The sequence below is a fragment of the Dermochelys coriacea genome, chromosome 1, assembly GCF_009764565.3.
Source record: "Dermochelys coriacea isolate rDerCor1 chromosome 1, rDerCor1.pri.v4, whole genome shotgun sequence".
NCBI lineage: Eukaryota > Metazoa > Chordata > Testudines > Dermochelyidae > Dermochelys > Dermochelys coriacea.
This window is the reverse complement of record NC_050068.2, coordinates 8,488,418-8,504,250: the sequence shown is the minus strand read 5'-3', so window position 1 is coordinate 8,504,250 and position 15,833 is coordinate 8,488,418. Positions and strand designations below refer to the sequence as shown.

Sequence of the window (15,833 nt, the reverse complement as noted above, 5' to 3'; positions counted from 1 at the left end):
CCTGAGCAGGTCCTGCCTTATACCACGCTTCTGATACAAGGGCTTATAGAATCATAGAAGATTAGGGTTGCAAGAGACCTCAGGAGGTCATCTAGTCCAATCCCCTGCTCAAAGCAGGACCAACACCAACTAAATCATCCCAGCCAAGGCTATGTCAAGCCGGTACTTAAAAATCTCTAAGGATGGAGATTCCACCACCTCCCTAGGGAACCCATTCCAGTGCTTCACCACCCTCCTAGTGAAATAGTGTTTCCTAATATCCAACCTAAACCTCCCCCACTGCAACTTGAGACCATTGCTCCTTGTTCTGTCATCTGCCACCACTGAGAACAGCCTAGCTCCATCCTTTTGGGAACCCCCCTTCAGGTAGTTGAAGGATGCTATCAAATCTCCCCTCACTCTTCTCTTCAAATAAGCCCAGTTCCTTCAGCCTCTCCTTGTAAGTCACCAGTGATATTGCCAAGAATGACCTTGAGCTGATTACTGCAGACTACGTGGCTCTGGGAAGAAGGATAAGAGTTGGAGGTGCAAGTGGTGTTCTTGTCCATCCTCCATGTGGAAGGAAAAGGCTCAGGTTAAGACCGTCAAATCGTGGAAGTCAATGAATGGCTATGCAGGTGGTGTCGAAGAGAAGGCTTTGGATTCTTTGACCATGGGATGGTGTTCCTAGAAGGAGTGCTAGGTGGAGCCCCTCTCTGCCTAACAAAGAGAGGGAAGAGCATCTTCACAGGCAGGCTGGCTAACTTAGTGAGGAGAGCTTTAAACTAGGTTCACCGGGGAAGGAGACCAAAGCCCTGGGGGATGTGGGGTACCAGGAGCAAGCACGAGCAGGGGAGTGCAAGAGAGGAGGACTCCTGCCTCATACTGAGAAAGGCGGACGATCAGCAAGTTATCTTAAGTGCCTGTACACATGCAAGAAGCCTGGGAAACAAGCAGGGAGAACTGGAAGCCTTGACACAGTCAAGGAATTATGATGTGATTGGAATAACAGATTTGATGGAATAACTCGCGTGACTGGAGTACTGTCATGGATGGATATAAACTGTTCAGGAAGGACAGGCAGGGCAAAAAAGATGGGGGAGTTGCATTCTATGTAAAAGATCAGTATGACTGCTCAGAGCTCCAGGATGAAACTCCAGAAAAACCCGAGTCTCTGGATTAAGTTCAGAAGTGTGAGCAACAAGGGTGATGTCGTGGTGGGAGTCTGCTATAGACCACCAGATCAGGGGAATGAGGTGGATGAGGCTTTCTTCCGGCAACTAACAGAAGTTACTAGATCCCAGGTGCTGGTTCTCATGGGGGATTTCAATCACCCCAGTATCTGCTGGGAGAGCAATATAGCGGTGCACAAACAATCCAGGAAGTTTTTGGAAAGTGTAGGGGACAATTTGCTGGTGCAAGTGCTGAAGGGACCAACTAGGGGCAGAGCTCTTCTTGACCTGCTGCTCACAAACTGGGAGGAATTAGTAGGGGAAGCAAAAGTGGATGGGAACCTGGGAGGCAGTGACCACGAGATGGTCGAGTTCAGGATCCTGAAGAAAGGAGAAAAAAGAAAAGGAGTACCCGTGGCACCTTAGAGACTAACAAATTTATTAGAGCATAAGCTTTCGTGAGCTACAGCTCACTTCAGCTCACGAAAGCTTATGCTCTAATAAATTTGTTAGTCTCTAAGGTGCCACGGGTACTCCTTTTCTTTTTGCGAATACAGACTAACACGGCTGCTACTCTGAAACCTGAAGAAAGGAGAGCAGCAGAATATGGAGCATGAACTTCAGAAAAGCAGACTTTGACTCCCTCAGGGACCTGATAGGCAGAATACCCTGGGAAAATAAGGGGAGATGAGTCCAGGAGAACTGGCTGTATTTTAAAGAATCCTTATTGAGGTTACAGGGACAAACCATCCCGATGTGTAGAAAGAATAGTAAATATGTCAGACAACTAGCTTGGCTTAACAGTGCAATCCTTGCTGATCTTGAACACAAAAAAGAAGCTTACAAGAAGTGGAAGCTTGGACAAATGACCAGGGAGGAGTATACAAATATTGCTCAGGCATGCAGAAGTGAAATCAGGAAGGCCAAATAACACTTGGAGTTAGAACTAGCAAGGGATGTTAAGAGTAACAAGAAGGGTTTCTTCAGGTATGTTAGCAACAAGAAGAAGGTTAAGGAAAGTGTGGGGTCCTTAATGAATGAGGGAGGCAGCCCAGTGACAGAATGTGGAAAAAGCAAATGTACTCAATGTGTGTTTTGGTTTTTTTTGCCTCTGTCTTCACGAACAAGGTCAGCTCCCAGATTACTACACTGGGCAGCACAACATGAGGAGGAGGTGACCAGCCCTTTGTGGAGAAAGAAGTGGCTCAGGACTATTTAGAGAAGCTGGACAACCACAAGTCCATGGGGCTGGATGCGCTGCATCCAAGAGTGCTAAAGGAGTTGGCGGATGTGATTGCAGAGCCATTGGCCATTATCTTTGAAAACTCATGGTGATCGGGGGAGGTCCTGGATGACTGGAAAAAGGCTAATGTAGTGCCCATCTTTAAAAAAGGGAAGGAGGAGGATCCGGGGAACTACCGGCCAGTCAACCTCACCTCAGTCCCTAGAAAAATCATGGAGCAGGTCCTCAAGGAATCCATTTTGAAGCACTTAGAGGAAAGGAAAGTGATCAGGAACAGTCAGCATGGATTCACCAAGGGCAAGTCATGCCTGATTAATCTAATTGCCTTCTATGATGAGATAACTGGCTCTGTGGATGAGGGGAAAGCAGTGGATGTTATTCCTTGATTTTAGCAAAACTTTTGACACGGTCTCCCACAGTATTCTTGCCAGCAAGTTAAAGAAGTATGGGCTGGATGAATGGACTATAAGATAGATAGAAAGCTTGCGAGATCATCGGGCTCAACGGGTAATGATCAATAGCTCCATGTCTAGTTGTCAGCCGGTATCAAGCAGAGTCCCCCAAGGGTCGGTTCTGGGGCTGATTTTGTTCAATAATTTCATTAATGATCTGGTGGATGGCGTGGATTGCACCCTCACAAGTCTTCAGGTGACGCTAAACTGGGAGGAGTGTTGGATACGCTGGAGGGTAGGGATAGGATACAGAGGGACCTAGACAAACTGGAAGATTGGGCCAAAAGAAATCTGAGGTTAAACAAGGGCAAGTGCAGAGTCCTTAGCACTTCGGACAGAAGAGTCCTATGCACTTCTACAGCTTGGGCACCAACTGGCTAAGCAGCAGTTCTGCAGAAAAGGACCTAGGGGTTACAGTGGACAAGAAGCTAGATATGAGTCAACAGTGTGCCCTTCTTGCCAAGAAGGCTAACAGCATTTTGGACTGTATTAGTAGGAGCATTGCCAGCAAATCGAGGGGCGTGATCATTCCCCTCTATTCAGCATTGGTGAGGCTTCATCTGGAGTACTGTGTCCAGTTTTAAGCACCACACTACAAGAAGGATATGGAAAAGTTGGAGAGAGTCCAGTGGAAGGCAATGAAAATGATTAGGGGGCTGGGGCACTTAGAATCATACAATATCAGGGTTGGAAGGAAACTCAGGAGGTCATCTAGTCCAGTCCCCTGCTCAAAGCAGGACCAATCCCCAATTAAATCATCCCAGCCAGGGCTTTGTCAAGCCTGATCTTAAAGACCTCTAAGGAAGGTCCTTGTTGAACCTCATCAGATTTCTTTTGGCCAAATCTTCCAGTTTGTCTAGGTCACTCTGGACCCTATCCCTACCCTCCAGAGTCTCAGGATCTCTTCCTACTACAGGAGCCATATCCAACATGTGCTTTGTATTTAGGGAAGTAGGTCTAAGAATATTAGGGACTTCTCCTAGTTTGCTCACTGCCTTGTGGGTATCAATGTTGGAGTCCTATATCAGCACAGCCTTCTTGCCAGAAGAAATGGTGGCGAAGATTCAATCAGCCATGGCCTTGGTGCACCATGTCAGTAATCTTCTTGCTCAGATTAATGGGCCTCAGACTTGGCTATGCAGGTAAAACATACCCAGCTGGAAATGTGGTCTATTCAGCAATGACTGACAAAAATACAGACATATTTTAGATATGTCTCTAATATTGATCATAACAAGGAGTGTGACCTTGCCTCTGTCATGATGAAGTTTCTCAAGGTGAAGAGAATAGTTCTCAACTGTCCAGGAGAATCAACAATAACCTCAACTACATCCAGCCTGGGCAGGGGAGCTCACATTGACAATTTGTGGCCACTGGAACTCCCAGGAAAATAAACTAGACATCAATGTGCTAGAACTCAGAGCAATACTCTGGGCTCACAAATCTTTTCTGACTCACTTATATTTGAACATAGGTCAGCTTTTCAAGGACAGCATAGGCCAGCTACAATCAAGGAAAGTGGTAAATCATATAAACAAGCAAGGATGTATATATTCCACACATCTATGCAGAGCAGCAGTGGATGCAGGCCAGTGGTGTATTCAACAGAAGATCTCTCCTGTACAGCTACACCTTGGAGGGGAATGCAACAGTATTGCAGACCAACTGAGCAGAAATGCAATAGAACTCCAGGACTGGTCACTGAAAACCTCAGTGATGCAGAATATTTCCAACTTGCGGTGATCATCTGCATGTGGATCTCATTGCAACGAGGCAAAAATGCTCCAGTTCTTCCTCAAGAGCAGGATGAGACAGCCAATCTAGCTCAGACACATTTCTGATAAACTGGCAGCAAGGTCTTCTGTATGCTTTCCCCCACATTTCTCATCCACAAGGTAGTAAAAATGATAAAATGGGACAGAGCCAAAGTAATTCTAGTGGCTCCATTGTGGTCAAGATATTTACAGTGGTTCCCAGTCCTCCATCTAACAAAAGTAGTTTGTCAATCTCTCCTTTTTCTGCCCAGATTTGTTGGAGAGTTGATCATCCAGATCTGACAACTTAGGCTATTGGTCTTTGATAGAATTAGAACAGTCTTGCTCTCTACTGGTTCATGTCCTACTTTTCTTAGAATTACTGCTACAGCTGAAACTTTCAATTTTTTTTTATCAGCAGTTAATGTCCATCTAGCAGCTATATTGGTATACCACTCTCTCATAGATAACACATCTGTGTTCACACAGAACACAGTTAAGACCTTTATGAAGGGGTTCAGTAAATCTTTATACACATTAAAGACCCTTAACGAGCATGGAAGCTCCAGTAACTAATGAAGGTTCCATTTGAGCTAATAGCAGAATGGTGTTTATTTTAACTCAGTTAAAACAGCTTTTATCATAGAATCACAGAAATGTAGAGCTGGAAGAGACCTTGAGAGGCCATCAAGTCCAGCCCCAGGCATTGAGTCAGGACCAACTAAACCTAGACCATCCTTGACAAGTGTTTGTCCAACCTGTTCTAAAAGCCTCCAGTGATGGGGCTTCCACAGCCTCCCTTGGAAGCCTATTCCAGAGCTTAACTAACCTTATAGTTAGAAAGTTTTTCCTAATAGCTAATCTAAATCTCCCTTGCTGCAGAGTAATCCCTTTATTGCAGCAAGTGAGATAGCATTAACAGCTGTATAATTACTGGGGTTGCTCTGTGCTGGAGTACATTAAATCTCTAAGGAAATAGGAGCATACGTGGTGTACAGCAATTTAGAAACAAGTGCTGTAGGTGCTTCAGCAGCTAAGCCTTGTAGAGGATAGCCCTGGCAGGTCCCAATGGTTAAGTGAAAGGGTAATGCGCTAGGGCTGGCAGGGGAGGGAAAGTCTGAATACCCTAGGTATAGAGGCTTCACAGTTACAGTTCAAAGTCTGCAATAGGTGGTTCTTGTTTTGGGCCTTGGGGCAGTCCTATTGAAAATCAGGGCTCTTCAGGACTAGTGCCTGGGGTGCCCTCTCCAGTCTAGTCTCTGTTGAAGAAAATAAGCCCTTGTGGGTTTCTAGACCAGGCTCGGTTAGTTTATCTCATTGGGGCCCTCTGAACTAGCTTTCTTCCGCTGCCCCATAAATCCCATACAGACCTGCACCCAGCTGTAACATTCAGCAGTCACAACCTGTTCAGCGTGTGGCTCTGCAGTTCCTGGGGTTTCTTCTCTACAACTCCTGGTTTGTCATGTGGCTGCTGCCCAGAAGAAAGGGAAATGTAGTGTGAAGGGCTGATGGGGGTTGAAGTCTCTTGCTTAGCTTATCCATCACATCTGCTAGAAGAGTGTGTGAATTACAGGTCCTCATGGCTGACCCACCATTGATTGTTTTTCATAAGGATAGAGGAGGGCTACATTCCCATCCCTAATGTGGTGACTGAATTTTACCTTGATCTGTCAATTGACTCACCAGTTCTTTTTACAAGGCCACACCTGTGCAGGAGAAAACATGCTTCTTACTTTAGGTGCCCAATAGTCTTTAGTTTATTATTTCAGTAGGTCTAAATGATTCAGATTGTGCCATAATCTTTTCATTTCCTATCCTGATAACAAAAAGTTTGTCTCCTAAATTCTCAAAATTGGTTAGTCTATGCTTTCATGAGACCTACACTTTAGCATCAGACTCTATTCTGGAGAGTATTTGGACATATTCCACTAGGACCAAGGCAGCTTCAATGGTATGCCTTAGATATATTCCTTTTACGCAGATCTCTAATGCTGCAATGGACAGCTCTTTGCAAACATTTTACAAACCCCTATTCTTTGGATTCAGCATCCAGATTGGATGCAGAAGAATTTGTCAGGGCAGTACTTCAGTCTCTCTCTCATTATAGGACTCACCTTCATCTAAATGCATCCGATGAAGTGAGCTGTAGCTCACGAAAGCTTATGCTCTAATAAATTTGTTAGTCTCTAAGGTGCCACAAGTACTCCTTTTCTTTTTGCGAATACAAACTAACACGGCTGCTACTCTGAAACCTGATGCTTGTCACACTGTCCCAAGGGTAGGAATATACAGAGGATACTTGAAGAAATAGAGGTTACAAAACCTGTAACCAGAATTCTGGAAGATGTATTCTGCATATTTGCACTCTGAACCCACTCTCCCTCTTCCTTGGAGTCCTAAGTACAACCTGGGACATGGAGGAGGCAGTGCACGTAACTGAGTTGGGTGAAGTTCCGTGCCCCCGTTTATAGCCTTGCTCTCAGAAAATCCAGGAACAGTGAGGGCAGGGGTAGGAGAGGATGTGAGTTCCAACAGGCACTGCTACCTAAAGGTTCCACCATCACATCTGCACCAGGGGTGCCTCCCATGAGTGAATATGCAGTGTCCATTCCAAAGAACTCTGGTTACAGGTGAACAACTTCAGTTTCCCCTTAACCCCTTGAAATGATTGGAGGAATTAGTGCAATGCATTGTGTGCTTTTTTTCTGTCTTGTCATTTACCTTGCTCTTTTTCCCCCCTTTGCAGCAGCATATCTGGCCCCACTGAGTTGTTTCAAAGCAGTGAATACTGAAGGTGACCGGTGTGGCAATTGCGGTGGAGATGGACTTACTTACAATAAATGTCAAGACAAGTAAGTTTTTTTTATATAAATATTGATGTCTCTGATCCATTGGAAAATGTACTAAGAAGAAACCACTGTAAATAAAAGCCTGTGTAGCAAATCGCAGACTTACCGCTGCAGCACCTCCTGCTGGTTGTCCAGGAATTAGCTCACTTCCAGCACTCTGAGTGCCTCCTGCTGGCCAGTGTCTTGCCTGCCAGAGGCCCCATGTCCTTCCTGGACACTGGTGCCCCTTTCCTTGGGGTGCTGCCCCACATCAGGGCCCCCACACTCTGGAACCCCAGGGGAACCCCAACCCCCTATACCAACCTTGCCTCATTGGCTACTGCCAGTCCTCATCTAGCCCCCCTCTCCCTGGGGCACATTGCAGTCTGTAATGGCCACACACCATTGGTGAGGGGGTAGGACCAGCTGCCTCTGCCTATCTCCAGGCTACACCTCTGCAGTCCCAGTACCTTCATAGGCCTTAACAAGGCCTCAGCCAGGGACGTTGCCAGGCAAGAGCTCCCCAGCTCCTCTTGCCCTTCCCCAGCACTACCCTGCTTCCGATACATTTCCCAGGGCTGTTTTTAACCCCTTCCAAACTGGAGTGGGGTGACTGCCTTGCTACACCCCCTTATTTTAAGAAGTAGTGTAGGAAAATCATAAGTGACAAGAGATGCAGAGCAGCCTTTTACCAGCAATATAGTTTAAGCCATTCATTTTCACCCCAACTGGATTTGTTAAGGCTAGACCTTTTTTTAAAGGTAGTTCTGCGTATTCTTCTGTGCAGCCCAGGCTGTGGAAAACATTCTCCCAACTCTTGTGGTTTCATTCAGCTTCAAGAAGCTGGTACACAGTTGAAAAGATTAGCTGATGGTCTACTCAGCTCTGCTGTTTTGTGTTGAACGCCTTTTTGGTGACTAGATTACTTGCTCATAGATGTTGCTTGTTGCTGGACTCTTACACATTGATGGTCAGCCAGGAGGGTGGAGGAAGCACAGGATTCTTTCAGACATGGTAACATTGCAAGGCCAGAGGCCTTCAACCAAGGGCTACAGCAGCAGCTATGGCAGTTGTCATTGCAGGCAAGCAACCCACAGTTTGTAGCCTACAAGCCAGCAGCAAGGCTTTTCCTTTCCTTCAGTTTTTGAAGATGGTGAATGGGAGGTTTTCCCCCTTGGAATTCTTCCTTGGGACTCCCTTGGCAAATGAGAGTGAGACCCTCACCTTCTGAGGTCACTGGCATACCCAATGGGGATTGACTAGGTCAGATTTATTGAAAGCAAGAGCCTCCCCATTCTGGTACTTTCAGGCTCAGAAAGTCCACTGTTTGAGGAACTTATCCAGTCAGTAGGTCCAAAGGTATTCTGAGAAATGTGAAGTCAGGGGCCCAGTCCACAGACATTATCTCAAATGTCCTAAAAAAGCCCAATTCAAATTAATAAAGTGACGCAAGTCTAGCAAAAAAGTTGAAATTGAAATCATAGGAAAACACCACTTATACATCCAATCAGGCATGCCTATAGAGCACAATTCCTTAGTCTACAGACAGATGCTTACAACTTCCCCATTATGTGTTGGTACTCAGTGTCTCAACTTTGAGCAGCATTTTGAAACACACAATCTGACTGAAAGGATAGATTTTAATTCACTAACAGATCTTTTCTTCCTAAAACAGAATTTTGGGGGTTCAATTTTTATAGTCTGGTCTATATGCCTCACGCTTCTCATCCTCTGTTAATAAAGGCTGAATAGTTGATCCTCCCAAGTTTCCCAATACATGTTCATAATTAGTTTTGTCTTTATTTGTGTTGGTGACTATTTCTCCTTAATTTGTTGCTTTCTATAGGATTAGTTTAGTTCAGTCAGGGTGCTCCCCAGTGAAGTGTACTTTTTACTTTTTTTCACTCATTTGGAGCAGCACCAGGTGGAGATGTGGCCCTCAAGCTGCAGTGTGTCTTGCCTGCTTAATTTTTACCTGGCAAGTAACATATGACCTATTTCACCTGCAGACTGAGTGCAATGTCCCTGCCGCATAGTCAATCTCTGACTTCAGTTTCTTCTAAACTGCCAGGAAGTTAATGTTATGTGTACAGGGCTAGCTGCTCCTTTTATCTGTGGGATGGAAAGGTGGTTGTGTGCCAAGTAATTGTATACCTGAAATTACTAAAGTTTATTTAGAGACGAGGTGGGTGAGGAATATATATTTTATTCGACCAACTTCTGTTTGTCAAAGAGACAATCTTTCAAAAAGAAAAGCTCTGTGTAGCTCAAAGCTTATCTCTTTCACAAACGGAAATTGGTTCAATAAAAGATATTACGTCACCCACCTTATTTCTCTCATATTCAGGGACCAACATGGCTACAGCAACACTGTCAACAAAATAAACTTATTTAGTCTAGAGCAGGGGTGGGCAAACTATAGCCTGCAGGCCACATATGGACCGCCAGCCATTTTAATCCGGCCCTTGAGCTCCCGCTGTGGAGCAGGGACAGGGGCCACTCCAGGCGGCTCCCAGAAGCAGAGGCATGGCCTCCTCTGGCTCCTACACATAGGAGCAGCCGGGGCTCCACTCTGCACACTGACCCTGCCCCAAGCACTGCCCCCACAGCTCCCATTGGCCGGAAACCACAATCTGGCCACACCTCCACATAGGAGATATAAAAGGGACATGCTGCTGCTTCCAGGAGCCGCTTGAGGTGAGTGCTGACCAGAGTCTGCACCCTCGAGCTTCTCCCCATGCCCCAAACCCTGCCCCAGCCCTGAGCCCCCTCTCATCCTCCAAACACCCTGATCCCAGCCTAGAGCACCCTCCTACATCCCAAACTCCTCATCCCCAGCACCACCCCAGAGCCCGCACCCCCAGCCGGAGCACTCACCCCACCCCACACTCCACCCCCCCCACCCCAGCTGGGAGCCAACTCCCACACCCTGAAATCCTAATTTCTGGCCCCACCCTAGTGCCCACAGCCCCAGCCAGAGCCCTCACCCCCTCCTGCACCCCAACTCCAATTTTGTGAGTATTCATGGCCCGCCATACAATTTCTATTCCCAGATGTGGCCCTCGGGCCAAAAAGTTTGCCCACTACTAGTCTACAGAAACAAGAAATGTTAGTCCAGGTTTTACTAATTGTTTCTCTTACTGCCAACTCAGATTTGATGTTCACTACTTTAGTCACAGGGATTCTTTCACGTACTGTAGAACACACCATGATTTAAAATCAAGCAAAATAATTAAAATTGTTAATTGTGGCTATTTTATTAAAGACCAAATAAACAAAACAAATAGAACACAGGGGAAAACCAATGTGTTGTCTGCTTGGTTTTAATATGTCATAATGTCAAATAACTCAGCTGGAGCTTTATTTAAGTAAGACAATGAAGCAGTACTCAATGCAGCACTATACAGAATACAGAAAAGGAAACATATGTACCAAATCTGAGACTGGAGAAGTGAGGCAGCCTATTTGAGTTCATGTCTGACTAACTCCTTCAGTCTCACCTCTGACATACTGTTCAGAACAAAGAACACTCCTCTCTCAAATTTTATCTTTACATTGAACCAATAAGGCAATTATATTTGTAATTAATTTCACTGCTAGCACCATCTGTGACTACAGTTAGCACTTAATGCTTAGACATTATTCCATACGTTACTGTTTTGCTGAAATATTGATTATAGAACACACCTTACATGTTCCTTTCTATTTAGTCAGTTACTAATTGTATTAATTACAGAACATTTATGAGCATCCATTTGCAATTAAACCATTTTGTCCATTACTGCACACATCTATAATAACAGGTATCTCTTTATATACTGTGTTTACAGAAGAGAGAGAAAATGAACTATTGACCATGGTATTTTGTTTACATAACTGATAAGCTATGGACATTTATTCAACCATCCACTATTTTATCACTTACAAAAAAGTTCTATCACCAAATCATTATGTCAGAAATCTATTAGAGTAATGCCTGATGAGTTAAAAGCATACTTCAATAGATTATCTTCTCAATTAAAGAAAACACTTACCCCCCATAAATTACAAGTAGCTCCTTTCTGGACATTTCTGAACCTTACAGAAGTTTGAGAACAAAGGAGACAATCCATTATTTAATAACATGCTACGGTCTAGCTAAAATTCACGTTATTGATAACATCAATATTAGGATCATCTAAAATTCAGAGTAAAGAGTGGATAAGAAAGTACAGGACTACTAGGACAAAAAACATCATTTGTCAAAAAAAATCCTCTTTAACATTAGAGTTTAACCAAAAACTTTGGCTAACATACAAACGATTCTTGGATGTTTGGTCAAGAAATAAGTAGAATTTGACATAGATAATAGTAACCTTATTCTTTTTAACAAATGCTTATTTCTTTTTCAATATCTTTTGTATGGCTCTCTGTGGAGAACTTGTAACAAAAGTTACATTCTTGAAAATCATAGGACTGGAAGGGACCTCAAGAGGCCATCTAGTCCAGTCCCCTGCAATCATGGTAAGGCCAACCATCATCTAGACCATCACTGACAGGTGTTTGTCTAACCTGCTCTTAAAAATCTCCTGTGATGGAGATTCCACAACCTCCCAAGGCAATTTATTCCAGTGTTTAATCTCCCTGACAATTAAAGTTTTTCCAAATGTCCAACCTAAGCTGCCCTTGCTGCAATTTAAGCCGATTGTTTCTTGTCCTATTCTCAGAGATTAAGGAGAACAATTTTCTCCCTCCTGCTTGTAACAAATTTGTATGTTCTTGAAAACTGTTATCATGTCCCCTCATTCTCTTCTCCAGACTAAACAAATCCAATTTTTTCAATCCCCCCTCATGGGTCATGTTTTCTAGGCTTGTAATCTCTTTTGTTGCCTTTCTCTGGACTTTCTCCAATTAGTCCACATTTCCTGAACTGTGGCTCCCAGAACTGGACACAATACTCCAGCTGAGGCCTAATCAGTGCAGAGTAGAACACAAGAATTACGTCTTGTGTCTTGCTTGCAATACTCCTGCTTATACAGCCTAGAACGATTACTTTTTTTGAACAGTATTACACTGTTGGCTCATATTTAGCTTGTGTTCCACTATGATCCCCAGATCCTTTTCCACAGTACTCCTTCCTAGGCAGTCATTTCCCATTTTGTATATGTGCAACTGATTGTTCCTTCCTAAGTGGAGTACTTTGCATTTGTCCCTATTCAATTTCATCCTATTTACCTCAGACCATTTCTCTAAGTTTGTCCAGATCATTTTGAATTTTAATGCTACCCTCAAAACCAGTTTCAACCCTTCCCAGCTTGGTATCATCCACAAACTTTATAAGTGTACTCTCCATGCCATTATCTAAAGCATTGATGAAGATCTTGAACAGAACCGGTTCCAGAACTGATCCCTTCAGGACCCCACTTGATATGTCCTTCCAGCTTGTCTGTGAACAACTGATAACTAATCTCTGGGAATGGTTATACAACCAGTTATGCACCTACCTCCATCTAAGTAATAGCTCCATCTAAGTTGTATTTCCCTAGTTTGTGTATCAGAATGTCATGCAAGACCATATTAAAAACCTTACTAAAGTCAAGATATACCACATCTACCCCTTCCCCCCCATCCACAAGGCTTGATACCCTGTCAAAGAAAGATATTAGGTTGGTTTGACTTGATTTGTTCTTGACAAATCCATGTTGACTGTTACTTATCATCTTATTATCTTCTGCATGTTTGCAAATAGAGTGCTTGCTTATTTGCTCCATTATCTTTCTGGGTAATGAAGTTAAACTGACAGGTCAGTAATTCCCAAGTTGTTCTTATTTTCTTTTCTATAGATCGGCACTATATTTGCATTTTTCCAGGCCTCTAGTATCTCTCCCATCTTCCATGGCTTTTCAGAGATAATCACTATTGGCTCAGATATCTGCTCAGTAAGCTCCTTGGGAATTCCATGATGTATTTCATCAGGATCTGCTGACTTGAAGACATCTAACTTGTCTAAGTCATTTTCAACATCTTCCTTCCCTATTTTAGCCTCTGATCCTACCTCATTTTCACTGGCATTCACTGTGTTGGATGTCTAATTGCTACTAGCCTTTTTGGTGAAAACTGAAACAAAGTCATTTAGCACTTCTGCCATTTCCACATTTTCTGTTGTTCCCCACACCGTCATTGAGTAACAGGCCTACCCAGTCCTTGGTCTTTCTCTTGCTTCTCATGTATTACCCTTTAATCTCATTTTGTGCCTTGGTTTTTCTAATTTTATCCCTACATGCATGTCTCATTTGTTCATATTAATCCCTTGTAATATGACCTAGTTTCCACTTTTTGTAGGACTTTTTTTTGCGTTTCAGATGCTTGAAGATCTCCTGGTTGAGCTAAGGTCAAGAAATTGATTTTTCTTTGGGTCTATTACAAAACAAAGATCTCAGTTCTTCTTTGGGATTAGGAAGTACCAGAAATACACTGTACTCCCCTGTACTAAGACCACTCCTTCCTGAAGAAAGAACTTCTGTTCTCAGGCTCACATGACAGTTGGCTCTGAATTGGGATTATGATAAAAGGAGAGATTTGAATTGGATAAGGTATCTACTGTGTATTATTTCTAATAATAATCACTACAGGGTTATAGTACTCTAGCTGTCATAATCTTCAAATGGGGTAGGTAAGAAATGTCTAAAAATTGAAAAGAAATGAAAATGTAAAATGAAAAAGAAATGTCTAAAACTTCTCAGGACTCATGTGAAATTTGTAGTGTGTGGGCTATTTCAGATGTTAACAGTGGGGTTTGTTTACCCTTTGCACAGTGCTTAAGATCATCTGCTTTGCTTTCCTGAGCAGTTGGATAGTTTGCTCTTGTGCCCTTAATAACGTCTCTTTGAAAAACTGCCAACTTTTCAATTGTTTTTCCCTTTAGACTCGTTTCCCAGTTGCTAGTATTGGCCACTCTTGAAAGAGAGGATACTGGGCTTGATGGACCTTTGGTCTGAGCCAGTATGGCCATTCTTATGTTCTTATGTAAACTGCCTTCCACTTCAAAATTCTCAACCAGTTCCGCCCTATTAGTCAAAATCAAATCTAGAACAACCTCTCTCCTTATCCGGCTGTAATGGCCCATGCTCCCCCAGATTCCAACCCTTCTCCCAGGTCTCCGTGTTTTTGACTTATTTGTGACAGAGCCATATCCTCCTCCCCCAGTGGCATGACAACAGTCCTCTCTAGCTGGATAGCTTTCTCAGCCTTGAAAGTCTCCATATGAATACTCTTAATTAATTCCTCATGGGCATGGATGCTCCTCAGCCTAGCCACCTACTCCTGTAGCTCCTCCACCTGCTTTCTGAGAGACTCCACCAGCAGTTACATCACACTTGACAGTCCCCCCCCAGCCTGGCTTTCTGTCAGTGGGAAATGCAGGCCACAGTCTCTGCAAATCCACACCAGGATCAGGTAGAGGCATCCATGGTTAGGTTCTCTGTGTGGATACAGTTGCAGGTGCAGGACCCAGAAGCACTGTTTGTGCTGGCGATGTGGCCCTTCCTAACCATGGTGATTATATTACGATTCCCTCTTACAAACTCTCCTGTTTGCTAGCTCCCCTTGGTCACTTAGCCTCTGGCTTTTAAGGCCTTCTCCTCTCCTAGGTCAGCCCTACCTTCTTGTTAATCACACAGTGGGAGGGTGATCACAAGGCTGATTGAGGCTAATCAAAGATGATCGAGAATGATCTAGGGAACAAAGGATCAAGCAGTCCCAAAACACAGCTTGGAAAAGAGGAGACTAAGGGGGAATATGATAGAGGTCTATAAAATCTTGAGTGGTGTGGAGAAAGTGAATAAGGAAAAGTTATTTACTTGTTCCTATAATATAAGAACTCGGGGCCACCAAATGAAATTAATCGACAGCAGGTTTAAAATAAATAAAAGGAAGTTCTTCTTTGCTAGGACTATAACGGTTTAAAAGAGAACTAGATAAATTCATGGAGGTTAAGTCCATTAATGGCTATTAGCCAGGATGGGTAAGGAATGGTGTCCCTAGCCTCTGTCACAGGGTGGAGACGGATGGCAGGAGAGAGATTACTTGATCATTATCTGTTAGGTTCACTCCCTCTGGGGCACCTGGCATTGGCCACTGTTGGCAGATAGGATACTGGGCTGGATGGACCTTTGGTCTGACCCAGTATGGCCATTCTTGTGTTCTTACAATTCCAACTGATCCTGTAACTTTAAATAACCTGAAAGAGAGAAAAAGAAGCAGTCAAACTCACTAACCTCAAGATTACTTCTCCTGAACTGCCTGTGGGGTGCTTTTCTCTTCTTAATTTAACAAGAGATATTATTTCCCAAAATTATGGTGAGTCCAATGTTAACATAGCATTAGAAAGCAAGACTGCTAATAAATGGATATAGAGCAATGAAGGG

General features: G+C 43.7%; 1 protein-coding gene across 1 annotated transcript in view; it reads left to right on the top strand.

Annotated features, from left to right (window-relative positions):
* LOC119849331 (disintegrin and metalloproteinase domain-containing protein 20-like) overlaps positions 1-15,833 on the top strand; it is a 168,947-nt gene that overhangs the window by 101,529 nt on the left and 51,585 nt on the right. The window contains exon 15 of the mRNA XM_043504015.1: positions 7,347-7,452. Within this exon, the coding sequence (XP_043359950.1) occupies positions 7,347-7,452 (106 nt within the window). The remainder of the gene's footprint in view (positions 1-7,346; positions 7,453-15,833) is intronic.